At 45.9% G+C, this 14,793-nt stretch overlaps 2 protein-coding genes across 2 annotated transcripts; one reads left to right on the top strand and one right to left on the bottom strand.

Moving 5' to 3' along the window:
• The first annotated feature begins 268 nt into the window (after positions 1-268).
• LOC307240153 (protein SEC13 homolog) lies at positions 269-5,479 on the top strand. The gene is made up of 9 exons (XM_080013819.1): positions 269-366; positions 630-674; positions 845-960; positions 1,324-1,475; positions 2,927-3,060; positions 3,727-3,860; positions 4,532-4,652; positions 4,755-4,901; positions 5,053-5,479. Exons 1-9 carry the CDS (start codon positions 364-366, stop codon positions 5,161-5,163), a joined length of 963 nt encoding a protein of 320 aa, XP_079869945.1. The 5' UTR covers positions 269-363; the 3' UTR covers positions 5,164-5,479.
• Positions 5,480-5,992: 513 nt separating this feature from the next.
• Positions 5,993-12,594, bottom strand: LOC307240140 (protein NLRC3-like). The gene is made up of 7 exons (XM_080013796.1): positions 12,478-12,594; positions 10,419-12,195; positions 10,126-10,299; positions 8,164-8,337; positions 7,064-7,237; positions 6,811-6,857; positions 5,993-6,533 (listed from the first exon to the last, which is right to left on the bottom strand). The coding sequence occupies exons 1-7, from the start codon at positions 12,512-12,514 to the stop codon at positions 6,013-6,015; spliced, it is 2,904 nt and encodes a 967-aa protein (XP_079869922.1). The 5' UTR covers positions 12,515-12,594; the 3' UTR covers positions 5,993-6,012.
• Between the last annotated feature and the right edge of the window lie 2,199 nt (positions 12,595-14,793).

The raw sequence follows: 14,793 nt of genomic DNA, 5'->3' as shown, positions 1-14,793 counted from the left end.
AAAAAAACAACAGAAAAGGGGTTGGGAAACATTGCTTTACACTGGTTTGTACATAATATATCATATATAATATATGATATATTATATATAATTAACAATATATAATATATCATATATAATATATTATATATTATATATAATTAACAATATATAATATATCATATAATATAGGTATTATATATTATAGACCAAGCGGAACTATGTCAAACTCTTAGCGTTTCAACCAGAAAAATCTAGCGTCGGACTGAACCGGATGCGGCGTCCAGCTTCTTGTCATGTCGGTGTCGCCTCTATGGATGTCCCCATGAACCAGAAAATGTATTTGTTACAAAAGTAAATAGAATTATCCAAACCGGACTGAATATGGTGAGTTTACTCCAGTTCAACATTTGTTTGACCCATTATGTAGTTTTTCCATTCAGTGCGCTGGTTTCCAAGCGTGTTCGCTAGTTTGTTAGCACCTCGGCTAAAAGGAAGGATGTTGTGTTATTATTACTGTGACATTACGTTGTTTCATGACTGTGTTACTATTACTGTGTGTAATAACTGCGTGTTATTATTAGTTATTAATGTGTATTCTTCATGGTGATTCTATAATCACATATTAAACCGATTGTTTTACTCTTCAGGTTTCTGTTATCAACACGGTGGACACCTCGCATGAGGACATGATTGTAAGTTGCCAGATTTCCACTACGTTATCGTTTCGTCATCAAAGTTCGTGATGATTGATTGACTGGTTTGCCGGCTGGCTTGACCCGAATGACCTGGGTCAGACAAGCGGATGTTAAAATACTATTGTTGGCAGTTTATCTCAGTGTCTCCATGGCTGTGCTCTCTGCAGCACGATGCCCAGATGGACTACTACGGCATGCGGCTGGCCACCTGCTCCTCCGACCGATCAGTGAAGATCTTTGATGTGAGGAACGGAGGGCAGATCCTGGTGGCAGACCTCAGAGGGTAAGAGGTGGGAGGTGGAGGGAATTTTAAAAATTCTGCATCGGACAGAGAATGTGTGGGCATTTTATTGATTGATTTTATTCCTCGACTGGGTCATTGAAGGTGCAGCTGTGATTGTTGCCCTGCTGTTTTCTATCTTAATGCTTGTAGGCCAGCATTGGGGGAAAACATGATTATATGGCTTGTATACATGTATATGTCAACAAGACACAATCACTCGGAAGTTATTCATCTCAATACACTTAATTACAAGTTAATGATAACTTGTTGGCCATTTTGCAGGGTTGTTATGGCGAGATGTGGAAAAGGAAAAGTAGTGAATGGGAACTCTAAAATGGAATGTGTGTACGTTGCACTTCGCAGCCATGAGGGTCCTGTGTGGCAGGTGGCCTGGGCTCACCCCATGTACGGGAACATCCTGGCCTCCTGCTCCTACGACCGCAAAGTTCTGATCTGGAAAGAGGAGAATGGCACCTGGGATAGGATCTACGAGTACACCGGGCACGAGTCTTCAGGTGGGTCTGTTTGTCTGTCTGCCTGTTGCTCTGTCCGTCTGCATGTTTGGCTAGGTGCCAGCCAGGTCTCTCTCCTGACATTTGAGATTGGACAGTCAGTCTTTTTCGATATGATAAATCAAGCCACGCAGCGGATGCACCCTGTTCAAAATGATATTCATTGAATGACTTACTCAAACCAACAACAACAACACAACCACAGAATCTTAGTGCAAACAAAAATATTCAAATATTTAAAGATTTTCACAAAACACCCAAATTCCCACCGTTCCACTGTCCACACAACAAAAAAATGATCCAACCCAAAAATTCCACTACAGGTCTTCTCAGTTTGTGGCCCTCAAATAAAAAGAAAATTAAGTTCTGTTCAGTTCATAGAGTTAAACAAGTTGTAATTCAGTTCAGTTCTTAAAGAACAACCACACAAAAGAAAACAAACAAAAAAAACCTTGAAGAAAAAAATTAATAATTTTTCACATTCACAGAGTCAGTCAGTCCAGTCCAGTCAGTGAGAGAATCCAGTCTGGTTTTGCTGTTGGGTTTTGGGTGAGTGACCGGCTGTGGGAAAAAACTGAGCGTTGGTTTGGTGATGGATATAAACGTATGGTATAAACGGTTCCCAAGGGATTTAATGATTTAACTGCTACGTTCTACCACACAATTTGGGCGTGTTGCTCTGTGTTGCGCTACGATCGCTAATTGGGAAATGGGTGCAGCGTGAAAACAAAAACAGCTCTCACCCTCCCGGGCTCCACAAAACACTGAATGATACAACACGGAGGGGGGTTGAATTGTGGCGCAAACCCAGAACCAATCGGTGTATCCGGAGGTGTACACTGGTGGTGAACGCTGGTCATTAAAATCCAGGTTGTCACAGCCTGTCGCTCCGTCTGCCTGTCGCTCTGTCTCTGCCTCTGTCTCCCCATCACATCTTTCTTTTTCCCTCTATCACAAAATACGGAAGAACTTATTACATATTGTAGTCAACGCGTTTATTATGAAATGCAGGTGTTATAACAGATAATGTGCAGCCAACAGGTCATTATCACAAACTAACCCCTGACAGGCTGATTTATTTTGATATCGACGTCCGCATTCAGCTCAAGTCTTCCATTGTAGTTTCTATGTAGCACCATCAGATGGTGCCATCAGCCAGTGTTAGCATTAGCATGTAGGCGGAGTGATACTAGGGACGTGAAACCAGGAGTAGAAGTGGTTGCCGTGGCAACGTTCATTATTACCAGATCAGCGCTCATTATTCAGAACTGGTTGTAACTATTGGCCAATCAGGATCGAGTATTCCACAGAGACGTGCGATGATGCAGATGAACGTTTTACATTTCGGCAAGTTGTTACGCCATTTTCAATTTGGAGAAAACCTGAGAGGGAAGCAGGAAGTGAGATGCTACTGGGGGCGGGGCTTAAGGCTGCCCTGCGTCGTGTGTCCGCAGTGAACTCGGTGTGTTGGGGTCCGTACGACCTGGGGCTGATCCTCGCCTGCGGGAGCTCGGACGGAGCCATCTCTCTGCTCACCTTCTCTGGAGACCAGCAGTGGGACGTCAAGAAGATCAGCAACGCCCACACTGTGCGTCGCACGCACGCACACACACACACGGGCACGCACGCGCACACACACAAACACACACGCACACACAGATCCCAAATAGTGTACTACATACTTGAACCTGAACTTGAACATGAACATACTACATGTGCATACTATCGCCCAGTGTACTTCAGTATGTGAGTTTCTTGTAGCACGCGATCCTTTTAGATACTATAAAGTGCGTACTATGGTTTCACGCTCACAACATGAAATATTTGCCCAGATTTATTGTCCTTCATTAGTGTTTAGAAATCGGTTTGAATCAGACTCCACTGCACAGGAGGAGCTGTGATTTCTACAGTGTCATCGTTCCCTTCAAAATTTAGAATGTAAGAAAGGGGTTGAAGAGCCAGGAAACAATAAATGGGAGAGAAAATGAATGTATTTTTAAATATGCACCCTATTTGCTGGGAGCAAAGGTGTATATGTGAAATGTAACCGGAACAATGTCACAAGCCATTTAAATGATTATAATCATTAAACAACTTTAAATTAGACTTTTGATTCATTCGTGACTATTAGTGTCACTATGATTACACTTTGGGACTCAATAGAAATATGAAATTCTGCTTTGATAATAAGATTTAACTCGGGCTGTAAGGCAGTGAGATGCCTAATGCTGATCTTCCTGACATTCGGCATTAGATTGGCTGTAACGCAGTGAGCTGGGCTCCGGCCGTGGTCCCAGGCAGCCTGATCGACCAGCCGTCCAGACAGAAGCCAAACTACGTGAAGCGCTTCGTTTCCGGAGGCTGCGACAACCTCGTCAAACTCTGGAAGTAAGGTTTTAACAGGCACAGTCTGTCCCGGCCCGACCTATAACCCAACCATCCACCGAAGCCGCTTTTCCCACCGGTTGCTGGGCAACGGGGGATACATCAGTCAGCTCTGTTCCATGTGTGACGCGACCCTAACAGGACTGCGACGCACTCGCTGCGGCTAGAATCTCAGCTCAGACGTTTGTTTCTGACGGAGGTAGGGCTGTCACGGTCATGACATTTTAGTTTGCAAATGATTGTCATCGAAATAACTGCGTTCATGTTATGCCACGATAACAGTGTGATAACGCATCCACCATAGAAGGAAAAGCCATGAACATCGGCACATAAACGTTTTCGGTGGACGCTTGGATCTCCTCAACCCAGCTGAAGAAAACGTTGTATTTATTGCAACATTTGGGCTCAAAATTCAGATGAAATTTGATGAATGATGACCTTTTATTTAAAAATAACGATTGCGTTTCGGTGATGGCGCAATAACTGTGACGGCTCCGGACAAAGTTTGATGAATCGATTGCAACGAGGTTGTACCGCTGGTTGTTTGTCTGTGCGAGTGCAAACGAGCCACCGCACCGTTTTGGCGCAAATTCCTTCACGGTCGGGATAAAGGAGGTTGTAATCAGCTCGGGGTGAAAGTAAGACGGGTGCGGACGGATCGCTCTTCCCCCCAGGGAGGAGGACGGCCAGTGGAAGGAGGACCAGAAGCTGGAGGCGCACAGCGACTGGGTGAGAGACGTCGGCTGGGCTCCCTCCATCGGCCTGCCCACCAGCACCATCGCCAGCTGCTCCCAGGTGGGGGCGGTGAAAAGTTTAGGGTCATTATACTATTTCACAGACTATTTTTACAGTCACTTAACGGACGTCCTGCCCCCCGCCCCCCCCATCCTTCCACAGGACGGGCGGGTTTTCATCTGGACGTGCGACGACCCGGCGGGGAACACGTGGAGCGCCAAGCTGCTGCACAAGTTCAACGACGTGGTCTGGCACGTCAGCTGGTCCATCACAGGGAACATCCTGGCTGTGTCCGGAGGGGACAACAAGGTACACACTGAGAGACGCACACTCAAAGACTCACTTCTTATCCAGTCTCACTTCATCTGGAGGAACTGTGTGTGTGTGTGTGTGTGTGTGTGTGTGTGTGTGTGTGTGTGTGTGTGTGTGTGTGTGTGTGTGTGTGTGTGTGTGTGTGCAGGTCACCCTGTGGAAGGAGTCCATGGACGGTCAGTGGTCGTGTATCAGCGACGTCAGTAAGGGTCAGGGAGCGGTGTCCTCCATCACTGACACACAGCAGAGCGAGCAGTGACACACACACACACGCGCTCGCTCACACACACACACACACACACACACACACGCACACACGCAGCAGAAGCCTTCCTCCCTCCTCCTCTGCTGCCCCCTGCCGCCTCCTGGTCACACGGCGACGCAGCAACACGTGGCCGGTGATTGATGATCATTTCATTGTGGAACTCTCACGATGCGGATGGAACAAAGTGTTCCGGGTTCAGTTTGGTTCTGATGGTTCTTCTTTTGTAATGTTGACATGTGCATGTGCACATTAATATTTTGTTTTTCGTGTTTTGATGGGATGGAATAACTTGAATGAAATGAGATGTTAAAGACACTAAAACATGTTGAGACATGCAGTCTTTAAGCAACGTCTGGATTTACTTGAAAGCATTTCAAGAGGAAAAAATACAGTTTAGCAAAGTCAAAGGAAAGGACATTTCAACAAACCAAGTCGGTAAATCAATTAGGATCCATTGGAGTGGACATTTTCTTACATGTTAAAGGAGGAAAGTGAAGTCTGAAAACCAGTGTTTCTACCAGATTCCACCAGTTTGCTTCCAAAATGACATCAACATGCACAACACATGACTTAAAAATGTCTTATTTGACTGTAAATTAATGCACAGATTGGAGTTGAAGGAAGATTATTTAAAAATACATAAATGTGTGGCGGCAGGGAAAGACAATCATGAATGGGTTTTCAAAATATATGATAAAAAAAGTTTATAAATGCATTTTCCCAGATTACCATGAACGTCCATAAAACCTGTCACATCAGTACCAAGAAGAAGCCAGAAATCTACAGTAGGTCATCTTAAAAAAAAAAAGAAAAAAGAAAATCTTCCCCTGACACTGCACCTCCTCACGGGGACACTGAGGAACCGGACCACATCAACCTAAACCCAGGGTAGAGAGGTTCAGTGAATGTGGCGTGGAAGGTGTGGATGTGTCTCAGAGAGTCAGAGGAAACTGCGTAGAAGGACAGAGTTCCAGCTGACCAGTCCAGGTACACTCCTACTCTGTGAGGGCCAGGGGACAGGAAAGATATGAGTTTTATACTGTTAATAGAATAGGCAGAGTAACGATTACCACAACAGGACAGACTCCAGGACTTGTTGTTCCCTCCAAGCCTGCAGTCACTGCCTCTTCCTCTCCTCGTGATTCCTCTGTAAGTCACTCCTACATAAACACTTCCTTTCGTCTCCACCTCCCAGTAGCAGCGCCCAGTCAGACCTTCTCTGCACAGCACCTGTTTCATGTCGTGGAATCTCTCTGGGTGATCGGGTTGTGGCTGCTCCTCTTCAGCCACCGTCTTCGTCCTGTTCTCGGACAAACAGAGGTTTCTGTGTGCTGTGTTTGGGTCCAGCGTGAGTTTGGCGCCATCTGGTGGAGAACAAGACAAACCAGCGACAGTTTAGAATCCAACATCCCTGTTTGGTTCATTTCCTGTGGATTCATCAACAGACAGACTGTCCATTTATCAGTAGTTTGATGGAGACACGTGACGTCCACTATCCTCTGCTTCCCCAGTAGGATTTGAATGGATGTCCCATGCTGCTGTGTGGATGGACTTTCCATCTAAATCACTTTCTCACCCACTGCACCTCAGAGCTCGCCAGGTCTGCCCTGAAAGTTGCGATGAATCAAACTGGACACTTACACTTCCTCAGACCTGGTTCCAGCGTCCACGCTCCACCGTGCTCCACCCTGGGGGGGGGGACCAAGTCAGAAGCAGAATGTTCTCTGAGATCAGGGACACATGGACATTAAGGAGCTCCCGTATCCATCATTTTCCATCCCACATCAGTCATATGTGCTGTCTGACATCGCCCCATGTCACCCAGCATCCCAGTGTGATTGGTGTACTCCTTGTGGGAGAGCTTGTCAGGGAGTGTCAGCTGGTCTCCCCATACCTGAGAGTGTCCAGTCTCCAGCGTGGCTCCTCCAGGCCAGCAGAGAGCAGCCTAACTCCTGCCTCTCCTGGGTGGTTGTAGCTCAGGTCCAGCTCCCTCAGATGGGACGGGTTGGAGCGCAGAGCTGAGGCCAGAGAAGCCACGCCCTCCTGTGTGACCAGACAGCCTGACAAGCTGCAAACACAACATGAAGCACCAGGTGTCAACACCAGGACACAGAGTTACCGTAGTAACTATGATATTATATAATGTAATATTGTACAATATAATTCAAGATTCCTTTGTTACATCCCTTTTACAGATATAAGGGAGTACAATTCTTAGGTTTTGGCTCCTCAACATCGCAGCAATAAAGCATGAAAACACAGCAACAATGGAAAAGCAGTAAAGTAAGAAAAATGAGATGGAAATACAGTGATGATACAACAATTCTGTAATGTGCAGTGTGCGTAAGGTGCTGTGTGCGTGTAGGTCCTGCCAGACAGACACAGACAGACAGACAGGCAGCAGGCTGTTAGTGTCTATTGTTCATGAGCCTGGTTGCGTGGTGGAAAGAACTGTCCCGGAGCCTGCTGGTCCGGGCCTTGAGACTGGTACCGCTTGTCAGACGGCAGCAGCTGAAACAGTCTGTGGCTGCGGTGGCTGGGGTCATTTACGATCCTCTGGGCTTTTCTGACACACTGTCCGCGGTGTATGTCCTGGATGCTCTGCGCTGTCTGTACGATCCTCTGCAGTCGAGGGCAGTGCAGTTTCGTGCCAGGCAGTGATGCATCCCGTCCCGTATTTGTCTATATAAGGCAATTTCTATCTGTATTTTTATTTTAGTTTTTAATCTATTTAATTTCATTATTATTGTTTTATTTTATTATTATTTTAGCATGTAAGCTTTTTCTAAGTGAATTGTCTGGAGAGAAAAGCACCAATCCTCACCAGGACATTCTTTGTAAATGTAAATGTACTTGGTGGAAAACATTAATTCTGATTCTGATTATCATCATAAAAAATGCTTTTACATGTTGTCAGATTGAGTTTCACGCATGTGTCATTATTTGAAGTCCGTTCCTGATCCTAGTTGGTTGCAGAGGTTGAGGAACACTGACCTGAGTGTTTCCAGAGCACAGTGTGGACTCCCCAGTCCAGCAGAGAGCAGCTTCACTCCTGAATCCTGCAGATCATTGATACTCAGGTCCAGCTCTCTCAGACGAGAGGAGTTGGAGCTGAGAACCGAGGCCAGAGCTTCACAGCTTCTCTCTGACAGATTACAGCCTCTCAGCCTGCACACACACACACACACACACACACACACACACACACACACACACACGTTAGAAGCTTATATTTTAAATAAAAATGTGTTTCACTGTCAACAGAATCAAACATCCTTAATTTACAATAGTCTTCAGAATTCAACATAATAAAATATAATTAGTTAGAGATATGACTTTAAGACTGGACTGAATATTATATTACATGACGTCATCGATCAGAGGCTTCTGTCCAAAGCGTCAATACGTACATTTTGTCAGTCGTATTAAACCAACTGTATATCACAGTCACAGCTATAACCTTCCAAAGGTATTAGTAGCACTAATAGAGTTAGAGAATTGTTTTGAAAAGAAAATTTAATAAAGGGAAAATGCAACATGCAAGTATGGTCCAGGCGTCGTCTGAACAGATGGCTCTTCAGTTTACCTCCAAAGACGTAATAGTAGTAATTCAGCAGTTCTAAAATCTACACTCATGGATATTTGTCTGTTTCGCTGTTCTTATGTCCATGTATCTCTGACCACATCCATTGCTCTTTATGGTGTGGGGATGGTGTGGTTTGAGCAGCCACACCTGTCCTGGGTCTAAGTAATTGGCTCCAGGATCAGAGTGGCTGCATACCTTTTGCTCATTGATTGGTCTAACAAGCAACAGGTAAAACATCAATCCCCACACACTCTCATTAGGGGAGCCCTTATCATGACATGCTGTCTATCTGCTCCTTGCTTGTTCCAACTAGCCCAGTCTTTACAATAAACTATGTCTGAAACCACGTCATCTGTGTCTCTGTGCCGGAGGGCCCTGAAAACGCCACTCGGGTGGCGTTCTTCATCCCGGAAGGTGGATCCCTTTTTCATGTTCCTTCTCAAGGTCCTTCAGGTTTTCTGGGATTCTGGGAGTTTTTCCTTATGGGTCAGAGGACTTTGCTGATGAGGGGTCCTTTGAATTAGGTCTGTATACCGCCTTGAGGATGTAACTGTATTTGTAAAGCTGTGTAGATTCATTGAATTTAAGGAACTCTGCACAAATGGATGCTGGTAACTTCCATTGTTTGGGAGAAGACTGAGGTGAAACTTTTCAAACTTACTCTAAACTTCACCAGTTTCCAACAGAAGAAGGGTGGAAAGATTTTGAACGCGTGCAGGGGGGATAGTATACTAATTTTATACTTTTTTTTGTATAAAATTCATTATTATGTGAAGAGGAAGGTCTACATGACGGTCGTGAGAGCAGCTATATTGTACGGTTTAGAGGCTGTGGCACTGACAAAAAGGCAGGTGGCTGAACTGGAGGTGGCAGAGTTGAGGATGTTGAGATTTTCATTGGGAGCGACGAGGATGGAAAGGATTGAGAATGAGTACATTAGAGGGACAGCTCAGGTCAGACAGTTTGGTGGAAAAGTGAGGGAGGCCAGATTGAGATGGTTTGGACACGTGTGTCGGAGGGATGAGAGTTACGTTGGGAGAAGGAGGCTGAGGATGGAGCTGCCAGGCAAGAGGAAAAGAGGAAGCCAGAGAGAAGGTATATGGATGTACTGAGGGAGGACATGTAAGGGAGGAAGGTTGGTGTAAGGGAGGAAGATACGCAGAACAGAAGGTGTTGGAGGCAGATGACCCGCTGTGGCCACCCCTAACGGGAGCAGCCCAAAGCAGAAGAAGAAGAAGAAGAAGATTATTATTTTCGTGAATGTTAATATTTTGTGGTGTGTATATGTTCCCCACATTGAAGAGAAGGGACACGTGCATCCCAATCTCAAACCTTTAGGTTAAATTCTTTGCACACTGAGGAACACTGACCTGAGTGTTTCCAGAGCACAGTGTGGACTCCCCAGTCCAACAGAGAGCAGCTTCACTCCTGAATCCTGCAGATCATTGGAGCTCAGGTCCAGCTCCCTCAGACTGGAGGAGTTGGAGCTGAGAACTGAGGCCAGAGCTTCACAGCTTCTCTCTGACAGATTACAGCCTCTCAGCCTACACACCAACATGGACACAGAGAGATACAGTTTAAAGAATTTCTTCCCATAAACAGGACATCTCCTCAGATGTCAAACAGATTCCAGTTAATATACGGATGTTATCTGGGCACCTACAGACATGTTTTGGAGGCTTTGACCGCGGGCAGCAGCCTCAGAAGAGCCTCCTCTGAAGCAAAGTATTTCTTCAGGTCAAACACATCCAGCTCCTCTTCTGACAGTAAGATAAAGATCAGAACTGACCAATCAGCAGGGGAGAGGTTTCCTTCAGAGAAACATCCTAATCTCAGGTACAGTTGGATGTCCTCAACTAGAGAACGGTCATTCAGCTCATTCAGACAGTGTAACAGGTTTATGCTTCTCTCTGGAGAGAGATTCTCACTGAACTTTTCCCTGATGTGACAGACTGTGCCCTGATTGGCTACTGAGATACTTCCTGTCTGTCCCAGCAGACCTCGTAGGAGCAGCTGGTTAGTCTCCAGTGAAAGTCCCAATAGGAAGCGAAGGAACAAGTCCAGGTGTCCATTGACACTCTGTAAGGCCTTGTCCACAGCACTCTGGTAGAGGGATTGTACATTCGATTTGGATGTTGGTTGTGCTTCTGACAGCAGATTGACACCAGTGCTGGTGAATGTCAGTAAGACATGAAGAGCAGCAAGAAACTCCTGAATGCTCAGATGGACAAAGCAAAAGACTTTGTCCTGGTAAAGCCCACACTCCTCTTTAAAGATCTGGGTGAACACTCCTGAGTACACTGAGGCTGCTTGGATGTCAATGCCACACTCTGCCAGGTCCACGTCATAGAAGATCAGGTTGCCTTTCTGCAGCTGGTCAAAAGCCAGTTTTCCCAGAGATTGAATGATCTTCCTGCTCTCTACATTCCAGTGTGAATGTATCCCAGATCCTCCATGATACTTGACATCCCCCTGTATGGACTGAACCAGCAGGAAGTGGATGTACATCTCAGTCAGGGTCTTGGGCATCTCTCCTCTCTGCGCTGTTGTCAGGACATGATCCAGAACTGTAGCAGTGATCCAACAGAAGACTGGGATGTGACACATGATGTGGAGGCTGCGTGATGCCTTGATGTTTGAGATGATGGTGTCGGCCTGCTCCTCCTCTCTGAATCTCTTCCTGAAGTATTCCTCCTTCTGTGGGTCGCTGAAGCCTCTCACCTCTGTCACCATGTCCACACACTCAGGAGGGATCTGATTAGCGGCTGCGGGTCGTGTGGTTATCCAGAGGCGAGCAGAGGGAAGCAGGTTGCCCTTGATGAGGTTTGTCAGCAGAACTTCCACTGAGGTTGACGCTGTGACATTCGTCCACATCTTGCTGTTCTGGAAGTCCAGGGGGAGTCGATTCTCATCCAGACCGTCCAAGATGAACACAACTTTGAACTTGTCGTAGCTGCAGATTCCTGCTTCTTTGGTTTCACGAAAGAAGTGATGAACAAGTTCCACCAAACTGAACTGTTTCCCTTTCAGCAAGTTCAGCTCTCTGAAGGTGAACGGAAAGTTGAAGTGTATGTCCTGGTTTGCTTTGTCTTCAGCCCAGTCCAGAGTGAACTTGTGTGTTAACACTGTTTTACCAATGCCAGCCACGCCCGTTGTCATCAGTGTTCTGATTGGTTGTTCTTGTCCAGGTAAGGGTTTGAAGATGTCTTGACATCTGATTGGTGTTTCTTCTGTCGCTGCCTTCTTGGAAGTTTCTTCGATCAGCCTGACCTCATGTTCCTGGTTGACCTTTGTGCTTCCTCCCTCTGTGATGTAGAGCTCTGTGTAGATCTGATTCAGAAGTGTTGGCTGTCCTGCTTTAGCAATTCCCTCAAACACACACTGGAACTTCTCCCTCAGATGAGACTTCAGTTTACGTTGGTACACAGCAGCAACATCTACTGAAAGAACAAATAACAAAGGACATGAATGAGTGAATGTTTCTGTGAAATGTCAGTATTTTCTGCTTAATGTGCAAACCTCCCAACTCCTTGTTGTTTATTCAGCTCTTCACTTCTGGCTGAACAAGCAGTCTGTGTGTGCAGTCCAACTGTTGTGCAGGTGGTTATTAATCTGCTTCAATGTTTTCCTCGTGCTACACGTTCATGTGTGAATCAGTCTCTTGCTGCTCTGCAGAGTCAGAGTGGAATGTTCCTTTAAATGTGTAATTCACAGTCTCTTACTGCTCTGTAGAGAGTCAGCCAGATCCTCCTGCTTCATCCTCCTCAAGAAGTGCAGTGCGATCTTCACAACTCCCTCTCTGGAGCTCCTCCTCCGCTCCTCTTCCTCACCATCCACCTCATCATCCTCTTCCTCCCTCTGCCTCTCTGAGCATTGTGGGTAATCTGGACGTAGAATCTCCCGGAGCCTCTTCAGCTCCTTCTTCACAAAGGTGACCATGTTGTCCTCCAGCACCTGGAACAGAACAACATCAATAAGAACTTCACTGTCCTGGATTCACATCCCACTGTTCTGAAGAGGAAGCATGGCGGCTATTTACAACCACAACACATTTACACACCAGGAACATGGAGTCCAGGTCTGTTTGATGCTGCTGTCCAGACTGACCACAGGTGACCTCTGACCTCTGCTGGTCTCTGTGTAGAACACACACACAGTTAGAGGTGATGTCTCCTGGGTAGAAACACAGGATCAACACCTCTATGTTCTGCTCTGATGTTTGGAGTGGAGACACTTAATCAACAGAGTTTGAAGGTTCAGTCGAATTCCTTTCTTCTGTCTGCTCTGATAACAACCATCTCCTCTGGATTCATCCTGTGTTCCAAATGCCGACCTCTTCTCACTGGAGGAGCGGCCTTCTCCGAAGTCAGGTGGAAGTCCCCTTGACCAGTCACTCTTCATGGAGACACAACTGGGTTCAGGACCCTCTGCTCTTTCAAAATGGAATCTACAAGAACAAGAGTAACCACCATCTGTAGGTGAGGATTTGCATGTTTGGCTGTTTATATTATAATTGATTTGATAGATCCTCACCTCTGCTCAGTGGACTGATTCCCTAATTTAAAATCATGAGGTAATTCCATAGAGCGGTCACTCTTGATGGAGACCCCACTGGGTGCAGGACCCTCTGGACTCTCCTGCTGCTCTGGGCTTCGACACAACACCCACAAAGCTTCTCCTCAGACTAATGAAGGTGTAGTGACATCACTGCTGAGCTCTGAGATGGACAACAGTCCCAGATGGTCGGCGATCCTCATCTTACCTCTTAGCTTTGCTCGGGCCGCCATGTTCCCCAGACAGAGTTGAATTAGATGTCGGACGCCCCTCCTCTCCCTCCTCAGACACATTCATGGTAGACTGCAGCTTGACGTCAAGACACCAACATTCATTGATGTTTTTTACTGTTTTTCAAAGACTTAAGGTCACGAATGCATATGACGCATATGTTTAAAATTGTCTACTCTCTACTTTGTCTACTGCAGGAAAATACTGAATAGGAACGTTTTCTTATCATCTTAATAAATTTGTATGAATTCATAAATGTGTGTTTAACTTGTTGATTTGTTGGTTTACATTTGTTATTTCATTGGCTAAATTGTGAAGTGTTTCAGTGCTAATCGTGAAGCGGAGAATGCTGTTAATTTAAACTTTCATTAGTTTTTTACCTTGTGGTGTGGCGATGGTGTGACTTGAGAAGCCACACCTGTCCTGGGTCTAGGTAACTGGGCCCAGGATCAGTGTGGCTGTACGCCTGTTGCTAATTGATTGGTCTAAAGGGCAACAGGTAAAACCTCCATCCCACACACACTCAGGATAGGAGCCCTTGTCAAGACATCCTGTCCATCTGCTCTGGGCTTGTTCCACCTAGCCCACTCTCTACAATAAATTTGTGTTTTCTACCCTATCATCTGAGTCTCTGTGCCAGAGGTCCCAGAAAACGCCACTCAGGTGGCGTGTGGCAGGCGAAACTGCCGCATACACATTTACTTAATTTTTTCCTTTTGAAAACAAAATAAAGAAGTTTATAGTTTTGTTTAAGCAGAAATGCCAGTTCCACTGAGGGAGTAGAGGTTCACCACCAGGAGCAGCCCAGGGAGAGCTCCGAGGACATGACAGGTGGCAGAAAAACACTATAAACAAGTGCAGAACAATTCCAATCCCATGAATGTGTCGTCTTTACTCTGAAAGTCCCGCTGAGAATTTGTGGGATGCAGTCAATGGAGACGGTAAGAATTCTTGCTCAAGTAGCAGGAAATTGAGCAATTTTCAGCGTTGCCCTCATGATGCAGCACAAGCAGATGTGCAGGAGCCTTTAGAGAGAGAGAGAGAGGTTCAGAGTGCAGCAGGACGGGGGGAGGAGAAGGCACAGGAAAGCCCCTTGGGTGTTTTGCTGCTCTAGAAATGAAGTAAGAGAACCTAAAAAAGGAGTGTGTGTGTGTGTGTGTGTGTGCGCGCGGACAACAGCTCATTATGGTGCTCTCATATTTTCAGCCATGAGTATTACTGAAACGTTGCACATGTTGTGGCCTCAGTTTGTC

Source organism: Zeus faber (assembly GCF_960531495.2).
Source record: "Zeus faber genome assembly, chromosome: 14".
Taxonomy (NCBI): Eukaryota; Metazoa; Chordata; class Actinopteri; order Zeiformes; family Zeidae; genus Zeus; species Zeus faber.
The sequence above is the reverse complement of the archived record's forward strand: the minus strand, read 5'-3'. Positions and strand labels throughout refer to the sequence as shown.